We start from the raw sequence: 14,927 nt of genomic DNA, 5'->3' as shown, positions 1-14,927 counted from the left end.
GAAAGTGCATGCCATGTACTTTTTAATGTTACCATCAAATATTGAATGAATGCAAGAGCCACTAGCCAGGGAAAGAAAAAAAAACATGCGTATTAAAATCATCGTTTTATTGTGACATGAAACTACAAACAGAACACAACAATGCACAATACAATCAAGACTTACAAGTACAAACTATTAACTATGGCAACCTTCAAAGTAGTTTCTCAGGTTGTCCATTGCCATCAATTGGGAAGTTGATGAATACCATTGTTTGTGTGAGATTTGATACATCATGACACCTCTTGCTCAAATGCTATTAAAATATCCTTTCTGTTAGCAAAACATTTCCAACACAACGGCTTCTTCATTTTGGTAATGAAATCGAAGTCTATAGACTGTGGTCAGGGGAATATGGAGGATGTTCGAAGACATCTCACCCAAAGATAGGATTATGATTGTGTAGGAGTTCTGAATGTTTCTTGATTCGATCTGCACAGCACAGTTGGTATTGCAGCAAAGACTTGTAACAGTGCACATTCACAATGTGCCTCCCCCTCCCCCATGAACTGTATGACACAACAGAATTAAAAAGTTCAATTCAAATTAAAATTTATTCACAATTTACATTTGAAATGATACATATGAATATATACCCGAAATGAGCATATGCTCGTGCTCGGGTACAGTCCAGTAGTCTACATAAATTTTAAGAGTTCAATAATAAAGTTGATGTTAGAAATAATAGTAACAATAATAGTAACAATAATAATAATAATAATAATAATAATAGAATATCCGTGACGGAGATGATACAAAGATAGTAATACAAATTAATTCATTATTATTAATAATAATAATAGTAATAAAACAAAAATATTTACAATAATAAAATAAATACTAAGACGGATAAAATAAAATATAAAACCACTAGCGAGAGTTAACACACTTAAATAAGCATATAATAACCAGAAAAAAAAAATGACGAACTCGAAAATCAACAGAAAAGTTCGATGTATCGCAGACGACAGCAACTGCCGTATTGACATTGTGCTATGCTTTATTGGTAGTAGGGGGGGCCGAAGGTCTACATAACTGCCATTCTCTTCGAATCTTCTCATACAATCACAGGAAGTTAATGCTGAAAAACAAAATGTCTACGAGTCTGTTTATTATTACCAGCATAAATATAAATAATACTGAAATATATTAATAGAATACAGAATACATTTGTGTTGTATGCCAAAATGATCACGACCTTCATGGATGACAAGTCTTGCTGGATCAGTAGCAGAGCTTTGTGTTTTAGTGGTTATTTTATGAAAATATCACATTGTGTGTGTGCGAAAGTTTATTATCAATGTGTGTTTGCTAATAGTAAATTTAATGGGTATTAAGCATATAAAATGTACTGCATTTAAATGATCTAGGAGAGTTTTATTTTCTACTATTAACTTTTACTTGCTTTATCAAGTTGAAAAACGCCTTTTAAAAGAAACCCACATGTAAAGAAATGATGTAATGTGGAAAGCTAATGACGGAAGCAAATCATAAAATTAGTGTATTAAAAATATTAAAAAATTGAATAAATTGCTCAAGGATTCATTTCAATTGTTTTTATAGTTATATATTGTCATATTTATTGTCAGTTAAGAAGTTTTAGTTAACAAATATTAAGTTGAAAACCTTATTTCCTGTCTCGTCTTTTTCTAGTGCTTTGGATTTTGACATCAATGATAATCGTATCTACTGGACAGACGTCAAAGTGAAAGCTATAACACGTGCCTTTATGAATGGATCAGATATGGAAAAGATAGTTGAATTTGGTTTGGATTCTCCAGAAGGTATAACAGATTTTATGTTAGGATTAATATTAAATAAGATAAAATAACTTTCATATTATATTGTGTATTGTTCTTAAATATCTATAATTCACTATTTTAGAATGTTTAACAAAGACTCTTAAAAGTGATCAATATGTCATATGTAAGCTTATTACATGATTCATATTATCTACGTAATTGTGCTCAGGTATGGCTGTGGATTGGGTGGCGCATAATATATATTGGACTGATACGGGTAGTAAGAGAATTGAAGTCGCCCGCTTGACTGGACGATCAAGGAAAGTTTTGATTTGGAAAGGTATAGATGAACCTCGCAGTTTAGCTCTGGATCCGAGAGAAGGGTAAGTTTTTTCCATGTAACGTCTATATTTTTGTATTGTAAACCATATTTACTCATTTTAATTGTTTCTTACCTCTGTCCTGACATTCAGTATACAATTTCCTCTGTGTATAATGTAACAGTTACACTGCCATCACCCTATATGACCTACAAAGTAGTGATGGGGTGTGATTTGAAGACCTGTGGTAGGTTTGTCACTAGATCCAACTGTGACTACCTATAGTTCTAAAATCACACCTCAAGAAATCACCATCTCAGAACGATACATGCTTCATAGCGATGGTGACTGATATATGTACATATATGACAGCTCCAGTATTCAGACAAGTGAAAGTCAGAAGGCAAATCAAGCTTTCAGGTATAACTCCCTGTAAAGAGAGAAAAATTGTTCTGGGGCCAGGTATCGAACCCGGAACCTTTGGTTAAACGTACCAACACTTTACCAACTGAGATACCCGGGAACTCTACCAGACACCAATCCAATTTTTCCCTCTATATCCACAGACCTCAAAGTCAGAAGATTCACTTGAACAACATATCTGGAATCTAATTAATTATCACATTGTAGACTAGAGATCAACGTCGGCAACTCTTTGATACTTAGTTCACTCGCTATATTCTTCCACAAATGGCTGATCTTCGTAAACATTCTTGGGCGCATAATACATATTGGACTGATACAATAACACAGGTCAGTGTGTTTTGTTTTTAGTATACTCCCTGTGCTAATCACTTTTATTTATGTAAGACATTGCACTGTATATCAATTCAATCCACAGAAGAGCGGTAAACATAAACATCTGTCAACTCATGATGGGAAACATTGAAATGTTTTGATTAAATATAGTGCTATTTTATAGTCCATATTGATGAAGGCAATTAATTTAGGAGAATTTAACAATTTAACTCTCATTACTGATTTCTATAAGATCTCAGTAATCGAATGTTATGGAATATGTGAAAGAGAAGACTGAACACATCACTGGCCACCAGTTAGAAGTAATGGTTTGGATCTCAAAACAAAGATTTGTATTCAGTACATTATGGGGTGTATTATGCTTTTTGAGTATAATTTTCGAGTTCATTCTGGCTTTGTTCCGATACACATAACCCTTGCAAAGAACAGCTATATTCCATAATTTTGTAAAATGACCACGAATTGAAGACTTAAAGAACCCTGACAAACTTAGACTTTCAGCAACAAAAACTTCTACAACTGATGATGTCATTATCCTTATCCTTAGAATGTGGCATGTAATCTTTAATGAATGACTCTGTAAATGTCAGGGCGTTACAACATTTACAGTCTCCAAAAATTATCTAAATACAAAAATCACACCGACAAAATTGCTATTATCTTTCACAGAGATTTTTTCGAAGCTGTTACTGTTTGGAACTGTGATGGCAAAATGCTGTCACACACCACCTCTACTACAAAGGACAGTATATGAATTGCACAAAATTGGAGCTCAATATGATATGAAAATGTCTACTTTAGAAAGGGGATGTGTGGGGAAACATGTCCAATGGGTTAAAATTGTAATTGACAACAAAATAATAGAGTAAATATCCCAGTGTTTATATTTATGAAACATAATGTAGTATGAAAATGACAAAAGTATAATAAAATGAATGGTATAATAAAACACCAGTATGGTAAAGAGATAATATTTAATATGAAATTACGTTTCTGACGACGTTTGCTCAAAAACAATCCTGCTATATGATAGTGAAGTATTAGTAGAGGTGACGCAAGAAGAGCTTGCCACGGAAAGCTGCGTGAACTTTCGGAAATGTTCGGGTGCTTCGATTCGATTGGCAGTTCTCAGTCGTCTGCTGGCTTGATGTTTCGAGTGAGATTTATCACAGCGCGTGTAACGTAAAGTAAACCTTGTTGCAGAGTAACTAGTAACATAACATTGTTGAAAATACAGAAGCACGAAATTTTTTACACATAAAATCACTGAATGAAATGACAAAGATGTTATAAGAAATATGTAATCGTGTAATAACTGATATTTGACGTTGTAATAAAACACTAATACTATGTGATTTTATTAAAATGTTCCGACAACTAGGGTACTATGGTCAGTTTATTTTAATCTGTATATACTCCTTATGTTACGAGCAGAGCCTGTTTCGTTTTCCATAAATTTATAAACGTTATAAATAATTCCCTAGTTTGTCTGTGTAACGTTGTATTAGCACTTCCTAATTTAGAGCGAAACAGGGGCATTGTTAAGTACATAGAATGTTATACAGAACTCTGTTATTTAACAAACACACTTTGAACTACATAAAACTACTGATATCAGGGATAAAACGCAGAAAATGTAATGCACACGCTGGCTTCTACCCGCTCTGCACAGCAACACTCCACGATACGAACAGCCCAAGACTGCGCTTTCGAATGCGCCCTGTAATCAGCATTAGGTGATTCATAGCAGTCCTGTAATGAGCATGGCGGCACGAGGACCGAATATCGCTCTCTGCGCATCAGTCAAATGGGCGAGCTTTCTTTGCGCTTCCTCTATTAAGTAAGGTGGATAGGCAAACATTAGAGGCAGCATAAATGAGATTTTCACGACCATTATTAATCTTTATAAGACTGGAGTATTAGTGAAATTTTGAAATTAAGCAAAAATAAAACTACAAACTATATTAGAGAATATCGAGAAGTCTCAGAAAAATTGGTGTAGATACCAGGAAATGAAGAATATGAACTGGATTCCGAAGTTAGCACTTAAATACTGTACATTCTCAAAGGAAGAAGAGATCTGGGATGCCCTTGACAAGGATGAAAGGACCAAGTACCTTCATGAGCAGTAGAAAGAGCTGGTCTAGCAGTGGCGTAGCGTCAATGTAAGCTAAAAAGCTTAGCTTCCCCAGTTAATAATAATTTCATAATAAACCTGCAGTTTATAGAGAAAATTATTTATTAATTTTAATAGAATTTATATTTACGCGTTAAATATTGTGATGCGGTAGCTCAGGATTATTTGTGATGCAGCAGCAAACAAGAAGCCTGCACACACCAGCTTCCAAGCAGACTGGTTTCTTCTGTGTAATCCACCCCGCAGATTTTCCATCCCTTTTAAACTACCCTAGTCGCAAGGCTCGAAAAGAAGCTAGCTTTAACATTTAAAATAAGTAGTTTCCGAGTTATCCCTATTCGTCAGTTGTGTTCAGTTGAAGTGTTAGTGTGCATTGTGGCTGATATAATAAATAATGAGCGAAATAACAGTTCCTGACACTAATTTACTTGAATTTTTTGGGACAATTGTATTATCAAGACTGACTTACGAACAAAAGTGTGATTTAAAAAACAAATGACCGACTCCCTTGCTGTCAATGAAGGACACAACCAAAAGACAAACGCATACTTACGTAATGATACTAATATTGTGATTTCTCTAAGTATGACAGAGAGTGAGCTAATGTTATACGTATACGTGTCTATTTGTTAGAGATATGTGTAAACCATGAAATCGTATTTTATTACGTCTCATTTGAGGTCATGCCTTACTGGTGTTACGATGTTCCAACCAATCTTCGACTGCTGACTTGAAATCGACTACTATTTATTTTAAGACTGTATTTTTGTAGTACATTTTCTCATATTGCATGAAAGACAACTTGAGTTAGCTTCCCCTGCTCAAAATTTCATGCTACGCCACTGTGGTCTAGGAAGACTTAAACTGTAGAAGTTCGACGACAATGACGACGATGATGATAATGATGATTGTTATTTGTAAACATCTAAATTAACCTCGACTATGACTGATAATATTGTAGTAACCAGATTGAAGTTATGGTCGATTGCATCCTAAAAACATGATTTTACTGTGTACCTACACCTCATTTTATGTGAACTGTATTTTGTATCTTTATGGTAAATCACAGTATTCTTCCCGACATCATGTTCCTTTGCCTTGTAAAGTGTATAAATATATTTGAAACATTTATTCAAGTTATTGGGTAGTAAGTTTAGTGGAAATAAATATTTATTTTTATTTCAGGTTCATGTATTGGAGTGACTGGGGATCCAAGGGGTCCATATCAAAAGCTGCAATGGACGGAACTCAACGCAGTATCATTATAGCTAAGTTAGGACGTGCCAATGGCTTGACGATAGATTATGTTCAGCATCGTCTTTATTGGACAGAACTGGAACAACATGTAATCGAGAGCTCTGATCTAGAAGGGAAACAAAGGATGACAATTATTAATCAAAATGTTGAAAAGCCATTTGGATTAACTCAGTATTTGGTAAGGATTATTTGTATAAAATAAATTAATTAAAAATATTAAAATTGTTAAGATTTATTTGCTGCTTGAAATTTGTAGAAAGAGTTTTTACTAGAATGAACAAAATGGACATTGGAGAAAATAAAATTGTAGGCTGACACATTACCATAATTAATTTCAAACACAGTTTCCTTGACTTCTTCAATTTTTTAAAGAGAATAAGAAACTTCGTATGGAAATTCATTCACCATAAACATTTGTCCAATAGATCTGTTATGAGTAAGCAATAATATGTATTTTGTGTAATGAATGAATACAGTACTATAATTTTGTTTTGTTTTTGTAGTGTTGTTACATATCGAAGGCTTAGTGTGAAACTAATTGACATTTTTAGGTTCCGCTAGCAAATTCGTTTTTCTACTTGGTCACAAAAAATCGTAACTTAGTTCCAAACAGTCTTGTATACAATACATTCGTAACTACAAAACATGATGGTATAGTTCATGTGAAATAAGCATATTGCCTGTTAAGAAGTTTGTTGTGAATAAAACACCGATTATAATTACATTAGTTTCACATTAAGTCCTCGATATAATATATTATTATAAATATTAAACAGTTAATGCCTACATCGTGTTCGTATTGTTTTAAATTCAAATAATTAAATATCTATTTCTAGTACTGAGTGATATATGACTAGGAGAGGGAATTTTCTGCAAAGCTGTATCATTAATATGTTCAGAAATTTTGGTCACATTACTTAAAGTCCATCCTGAAATCAATTAAGTCTGTCCAATGAAAGAATAAAGTGATGTAAACACATGCAGTCTTGAGATCTCTGAATTGGCAGTGAATAGAAAATATGAGTAGTTTAATATCAAAGACGGACATCTGTCTTCTCCATAGTTTTGATCTTGAGGCACTTTTTTGTTTCACAGTGTTCTTTGTAGTATTTTAAAACAATTTATTTTTATAAATGTAATGTGAGAGTTTGTATATAGTTTCACCACAACTGAAAAAAGCATTAAAAATGTATAAGAATCCACATTATCTAAATTTCATCTGAAGGTCAGATGTCCGCCTTTGATATTAAGCTACTCATATATATGTACAGACGTGGACAAATTATTAGACTAAATTGATTATATGTGCAACAAAGCTGTATTTATCGGTAGAAATAATGAACAAAAATGTATTTTGCACAGATATAATGAAGAGAAAATTGAGTCTGGAGGTTACTAATATTTTGTGAACATTTCCTTATTCTTTATTAACATGTTGATTTTGTCAGGAATGCTGGAAACCAAAGTTTGACACTTTGTTTGAATATCAGCATCATTTAGCCAGATATCAGACAGTGCTTAAATGAGTCCATGTTTTGTTGTAAGCCTCTTTTTGTTCACTTTCTTCTTCAGTATAGATCACAGATTTTCAATTTCGTTCATGTCCGGTCTTCTTGCAGGCCATGGGAGAATATCTTCTGCAATATATAATTAAAACACCAATAGCACCGACATAGCAAGAAAAAAATATACCTAACCACTGGAAAAATATACCAGAAGATGTAAACAATCATATTTACAACAATAGAGACTCTGTGAATTATACTGATAGTTGATATGACGAATTACATTACGTTTCCAAGAAAAAGTTTTAGTCTAATAATTTGTCCACGTCTGTATATATACCATATTTTCTCGAATACCCCTCACATCCCACTTTCAGAAGGGGGGAGGATACAAAAATAAAACTTTCAACAAATTAATCTTAAAATGTAGACTTCCACGGCCAGAGTCATTAGGATTGCTATTTTTCGGGCTGGAGGGCCATGGTCTGTCGGTAATACAAGCAAACATTTCGTCCACTACTCTGGTGCACATCTTCAGTGATGTGGTACACGTGAGTGGAGAGATCTGCTGTGTGTATCAAGGATGACTGGTACTGGGACTGGTCAATATTTAAGATGTGGGAGAGTTGTGGGTTATCGTTGTTGCCGCGGTCTGCACCAGTGGCTTCAGTGTTCTGATTGGCTGTCATAGTGTCCAATTGTCAGAGAAAGAGTATGCCACACTTCTATGCCAGGTTACATCAGGAGGCTATTGAAATACACAAACACTAAAACAACTTCAATCTTAAGAAAGAAGACTCACCGTCAACGAAGCTTGGAACCTGGGCCTGAGAAGCGCACACACACCAAACCCTTCCTCCGACAGTTGAGCACTAAGACAGCCAATCAGAACACCGAAGCCACTGGTGCAGACAGCAGTAACAACGTTAAGCCACAAGTTTTTCACTGCTAGTAAAGGAATCTAATCTCATACCTTCAGTACTCATTTTCAGAATTGAAAATATGACGAACTATATACTTAGCACACTTGAACTTGATTCTGACACATGTACAATCTTAGAAAAAAGTTTTGTTGCACAGAACTTTATAAACAACGAAACAAAACTACATAATTTTATTACCTCAACTAGTAGTTCTCTTGTGAACCAGGTCTTTCTTCCTCTGATCATGCACACTGCCTCCTTTCTCGAACTTACAGTAGAAGAAACAAATTTCAAAATGTTTGTTTCCACACATTGGAACGGATTTTGTAAAACTTCAGTTTCACATTTTTGGTTTCGTGGAATTTAATTGTATTAATTGATTTAAGAATTTATATTATTAAAAATAAAATTCTTTGCATATAAGAAATCAGTTGTGTAGTTGTGTTAACTGGTTTTCAGAAAGATTTGTGTTTTGATAACATTAGTACATCTAATAATGTGTACTGTTTAATAAATGTAGCTGCAATTTATTTCTGGAATCATTTCCATATTCTCTCTACATTAAATAGTCAATAAATATTTAAGGGAATATAAATAAATATGAATTAAATTTAGCAACTTATGTGCAACAGCAAGAATCAGTAGCAATGAGGAATAATGATGTCGACTATGTACATAAATTGTTATTGTATTTCTTTGCAGATGATGAACTATTGTATTTGTCGATGTTCATTGCTTTAGATTGTGTTAGCATGTTTTGGGCATACTGAATTTGCTTTTGTATTGGTATATAAATTTTGTCATCATTATAATATATTGTTCCAGTAGATATTTTATACGTATTATCACTTATTATTGCTTGAATATCATTTTCAGGATTATATCTACTGGGCTGACTGGAAAACTGGCAATATTGAGAGAGCCAACAAGACAAATGGCACAAACAGGACAGTGATACATAGGCATTTGGAATCAATCACAGATATCCTTATTTTTCACAATTCGCGACAATCAGCTTGGAACCAATGTGCTGTGGGAAATGGTGGATGCTCGCACCTGTGTTTGGCATTGCCGTCTGTCTCTAACCCATCTACAGCTGTCAACAGGCAGTCCAACACCCATCGCTGTGGCTGCCCTACTCATTACACTCTTGGAGATGGCAATAAAACTTGTATAGGCAAGTGTCTTTTGTTACTTAATACTTCTGCTTGTCAAAACTTGCTAAGTCTATACGTTTTTTCTTTCAAGAACATTTTTTTTCTACTTGTAGAGATCGAGTACAATTTATTTGCTGCTGGTCACCGCATCTGGTTGCGAAACCAGGTGGCCCGGGTTCAATTCCTGGTTGAGGTTTTTTCCGGGGTTTTCCCTCAAACCAACATGAACAAATGCTGGGTAACTTTCGGTGCTGGACCCCGGACTCATTTCACCGGCATTATCACCTTCATCTCATTCAGATGCTAAATAACCTAAGATGTTGATAAAGCGTCATAAAATAGCCTACTAAAATAAAAAGTAAAAAATTTATTTGCTGCAATACATTAACTTTATTTTTCAGTAGTTGGGCAGGAATATGGCTTTAAATATCAACAACTGTTGCCAAGAAGATATTTTAGAGATAGTGGAAATCCAGTAGAATTTTACAATGATCAGCAGGTTTACAAACACTACAGTTTCACAGAGAACACTGTTCTAAATGACAGCCAAATTAGTTTGTTACGAGTTGAATATTTTAATAACAACACGAAGTAATCCACGATCATAAAAAATGCTAATTTGTAGACTCTAATTAAGTGATCAACAATGATGACAAAAATGTATGAAAACATTTGTGTTAAAAGCGATTTTTCTGAACATAATCTTGGATTGAACAATTTCAAGGGAAAAAATTGTTCCGGGGCTGGGTATCGATTCCAGGACCTTTGGCTGAATGCACCAATGCTCTGACCGACTGAGCTACCCAGGAACTTCACATGACACCATCAACTTCACAGGGAGCTTTACCTGAAAGCTACATTTGCACAATCTCGGATTGTCTCAAGACCAAGACAGGGCAGACTACACGACTGTGCATACGAAAATTGAGACCCGTCTTGACATTCTTGGTATTGGGAAAGTCTTTAGAATAGCTTTGCGTTGACTATGCATATGGGTGTAAGAAAAAAGTGATGTGTGATGTGATGACTCAGGAAAAGTGTCATTGATGAGCAAGTAACTTTTTTCTTGGAGGATCATTTTATCTCCTTTTACACATTACGTAGATTGTATATGTAATATAACCAGTTTTTTTTTAATATGTTTCACCAGGTCCTAGGTCATTTCTTCTGTATGGTCAGAGGAATACACTGAGTCGCCTGTTACCTGACAGTGATGACTGCCCTGATGTTGTGTTGCCTATACACAGTGTCAAGAATGTCCGAGCTCTTGAATATGATCCAGTTTCACAGTACATTTATTGGGTATGTGCTACATAGAGGCAAAAATTCAGTTTACAACTTTGCGACTAGTTGTTGAAGTAGTAAGTTGTCTTCAGAAAAAGAAAAAAGCAGAAAAAATAACTTTTACAAATTCTTAGACTCCATTTCTGTTTAACCTCTCTCCATGTAGTTTCAATCTGCTTTTATAATGAAGATGTGACATGTTACAATTGAGGGGCATTTTCATAAAACTCCTTATCTACAAAATCTTGTTTTTTTTTTTTTTTCAAGAGATCTCTTTTCTAAAATACACAACTGTAGATACCGAGTTTTGAAAAATGTCTTTTATTTCAAGATCAATTTACTGATATACTTGCCAACTTTAGCTTAATTCTGATAGCACCATTGGATTCTCCTGACCCAAAAACATGAGGATATACTAAGACCTCAAAATCGAAAAAAATGTAGATAACGAGTTTGTGAAAACGCCCCTCAATTACATTATCTGCATTATACATTACATACTCTCTTAAAAGAATAATAAGATCAGAATATAACAATTTAATAAAAAATTGCAATGCTTCTAAAGCAAATGGGGAAAAAATGGGAGATACAGTAAAACTTCTTTTACTGTATATGTTTTTATGCTCGACCATGCCCACCTGGTAGCAGCCCTTTAATGGACCTCATTAAAGTACACCTATTCATTAAAGTTCAGGTGTTCCACCAATCAGAAAATACCATTGTAGCAATATGTTGTTGTTTTCTAATGCCAGGCATTTGACAATAAAGTCATTTGAGCTCTTGCACTCCAATATTTTTCAAAGATATTGTCATGGTTAGCCACTGATTTTGAGATGTTCTGAATCCATTTCTTGATTTGAGTTGCACAATGGTCAGTTACTTGTAGCAATATGAAAGCGCAAGTATAGATTATTCTCGGATATGCACTCGAAAGACAACAATAAATCAATAAATCACCTATATTTGAAATAAAGTCAGTTCTGTTACTATAATAATTAGCGTTAATTGTAAATAATATTCAAATAAATTCAATTTGTCATCTCGTTTTTCAATGTCAAGGTAAATGTCGACATCTGTTTCTCGGAAAATATCAATACTTTCGCGCACATCTCACAATTTACGAGGTATTGCACAAGGTCAGTTTCGCTCCTCAGTCAGATAAGAATAACATGAATACTTATGAATAATTTAAAATTAGAAATATGGTCGAGCATAAAAAGTCGTATGAAACTTATCTATAATGGTAATTAAGACGCTCGTATGAAAATTATGTAACTCGCTTGTGCTCGTTTCATAAACATACTCGCGTCTTAATTACTACCATTATAGGCTCGTTGCATAATGTACTATTATGGGGGTCTGGAGAAAAGAATTCATAAGTGAAAAAACGTATAACTAAAGTTATATTTAATAACATCTGAAATAGCATTGAATACTATACAGGAAGATCAAGTTAAGTCAATTTAGTAAAAATTTCATTAGAGAAATTTATAACTTCATAGTTAAACCATCTTTGAGTCTATAAATACAGTACTCAAATTTATAACACATATGCTTGAAGAATGTAAGATTATTTCTAGGATATCTTGGTTGCTTAGAGCCTAAGTTAACTAATGTATTACCAGTATATTTCAAACTCGAGTCCAGAAAATTTTACGACATTGACTTATCTTGTTCTTACCGTGTGATTTTCATTTAATAACGTGTGATTATTTAAAAAAAAAAATTGTTATTTTGGACTGCTTGCTGCTAATGAATAAACCATACCCTCAAATTGTGTCACTGTTTTCTAATGCAGTAACAGTGTCATTGAAGGACACAATATTGTTGGAGACAAGCATGCACAGCTTCGAATTTCCACAAATTTCAATGAACACGTGCTGTATTTTCGTGTTCTTACTTTTTCACTGGGAACTTAATTTCGAGTAAAATTGATGTAGAACGTATAATTGATGTTTCATATCTCCTAGGGTTTAAAATACGGTCATATAAGAAAAAAAAAACCGATAAATTAAAAATACACATCCAAAATAATTGAACATGTAAAGTATATGATTTTTGCCGGGATCTCAGAAAAAAAAATGTTATAAGTGCAAAATGCTTAAAAGAAGTTTTACTGTAGTTGATAATTTAAGAATATCTTTTACATGTATGATTCTTTACCTTTTGTTTGATGTTACTGGAAAACAGATTGATGGTAGAGCTCAGTCCATCAAGAGATCATACGACAACGGCACTCATACTGGACCAGCCTTTGTACCTGCTAGCAGTATCCATTTCCCATATGACATGGCATTGGATCCATATGGAAGAGTACTTTACTGGACTTGTGCAAACACAAATGCTATAAATGTTACAAGATTGGATAATGGATCAGCTGTTGGTGTTGTGGTCAAGGTCGAGGGAGAGAAACCTCGAAACATTGTCCTTCATCCAGAAAAAGGGTATGTAAAGTGTGTAATGGATGTACATACTTAGTAGATATAATAGAGGATACAAAACAAGAATTTCCATCCACAATTGCCTTTTCTTGATACTGTCGAACATCAAGATAGTCAGTATGATTCTGAATATATCGTATGGTTGTTGCAAAAATTTACTCCCCTCTAAAGTGGATACTTTGATTTTACTTTTTACTGAATCAGTGTATACATTACCCTTTATGCACTATGGGAGGTGGCTTAATGTTAACACTGGAATTAGGATGATGATTAATGGATATATGATCTAATTTTGATGAGGTAATGGAAGCACCCTATGAAAACTTGCCAAACTTTGTCTACCAGATTAATATGTTAGAGCAGAATTGTTATTAAAAACAGCAAAGCAAAACAGTACTCTGCTCTCCATATATTCTTTGTATAATATTCTTGTATTAAAAAATGAAATCAAGTATATTTTAAAAGTTTCTGAGACTGATGGAGCTGTTTTTGTGCTTACGTTGATATTTAAGTTAAATGTTAGTTATCTGTAATCTCAAGCCTTTTGCCACATTTACTCGGTTTCTTTTAACAAGTTTTGATACACGAAAGATTAAAAAATGCCTGTTCACACAATTAGGTCGTGGGAAATGGCATTAATTGTTACAAATCACGTCATTCTTGTAAACTCTTTAAGACTGTACATTAGCATGCAAAATTGAACTGTAAAGAATCAAATTGCTAGAAGTCGTGTGGTCTGTAACAATTGAAGGGTACACGGGAATAACGATCAAGGTCCATTTTAGAAAGTTTCGAGAAAAACGAATTTTAAAGTTTAAGCACTTAATACTTTGTTATGTGTGTATTTAATAGAAATTGACGTAGTGGAATGTCAAGAACGATGATTTCTTATTACTAGCTAGACCTCATGATAGTACTTCCTTTCCACTATAAGATAGCATTATTAACTCAATTTCGATTTTTGATGGACCTTGATCGTTTTTCCCGTGTACCTTCAATTGTTGTGGTAAGTGTGTAAGAATAATATAATTTTCAGTTAAAAATTGATTGGAGGAAAAAAAAAATCTGTACTAAACAACTAAGGAATTAACAACACATTTTTAGCTTCAGAACACTAGCCAATTAAAGAAAGTATACTTCTGAATAGTTCATTCTCTATTTATAACATTCTTTTACCTTAAAATTAAAGAATAAAGGTGTTTTTAACAACTTCAAATTAGTGTAACTCTGAAAATACTGAGAATAGGACACGTGTTTATATGACAGTTTTTGCTCAGAATATCTTTAGAAATAAGCCCCGTAAGTGGTGGCAACTCCTCGTGAATCACTCTGTATATATAAAATGAAACAAAATGTGTATAAT

At 33.7% G+C, this 14,927-nt stretch overlaps 1 protein-coding gene across 1 annotated transcript in view; it reads left to right on the top strand.

The window, feature by feature from the left end:
• Nucleotides 1–14,927, top strand: part of arr (low-density lipoprotein receptor-related protein 6) — a 126,120-nt gene that overhangs the window by 100,698 nt on the left and 10,495 nt on the right. Inside the window, exons 12-17 of the mRNA XM_069823158.1 lie at nucleotides 1,693–1,823; nucleotides 2,011–2,164; nucleotides 6,183–6,432; nucleotides 9,559–9,859; nucleotides 10,990–11,141; nucleotides 13,314–13,567. Coding sequence (XP_069679259.1) covers nucleotides 1,693–1,823; nucleotides 2,011–2,164; nucleotides 6,183–6,432; nucleotides 9,559–9,859; nucleotides 10,990–11,141; nucleotides 13,314–13,567 — 1,242 coding nt within the window. The remainder of the gene's footprint in view (nucleotides 1–1,692; nucleotides 1,824–2,010; nucleotides 2,165–6,182; nucleotides 6,433–9,558; nucleotides 9,860–10,989; nucleotides 11,142–13,313; nucleotides 13,568–14,927) is intronic.

The sequence above is a fragment of the Periplaneta americana genome, chromosome 4, assembly GCF_040183065.1.
Source record: "Periplaneta americana isolate PAMFEO1 chromosome 4, P.americana_PAMFEO1_priV1, whole genome shotgun sequence".
Classification (NCBI taxonomy): domain Eukaryota; kingdom Metazoa; phylum Arthropoda; class Insecta; order Blattodea; family Blattidae; genus Periplaneta; species Periplaneta americana.
The sequence above is the reverse complement of the archived record's forward strand: the minus strand, read 5'-3'. Positions and strand labels throughout refer to the sequence as shown.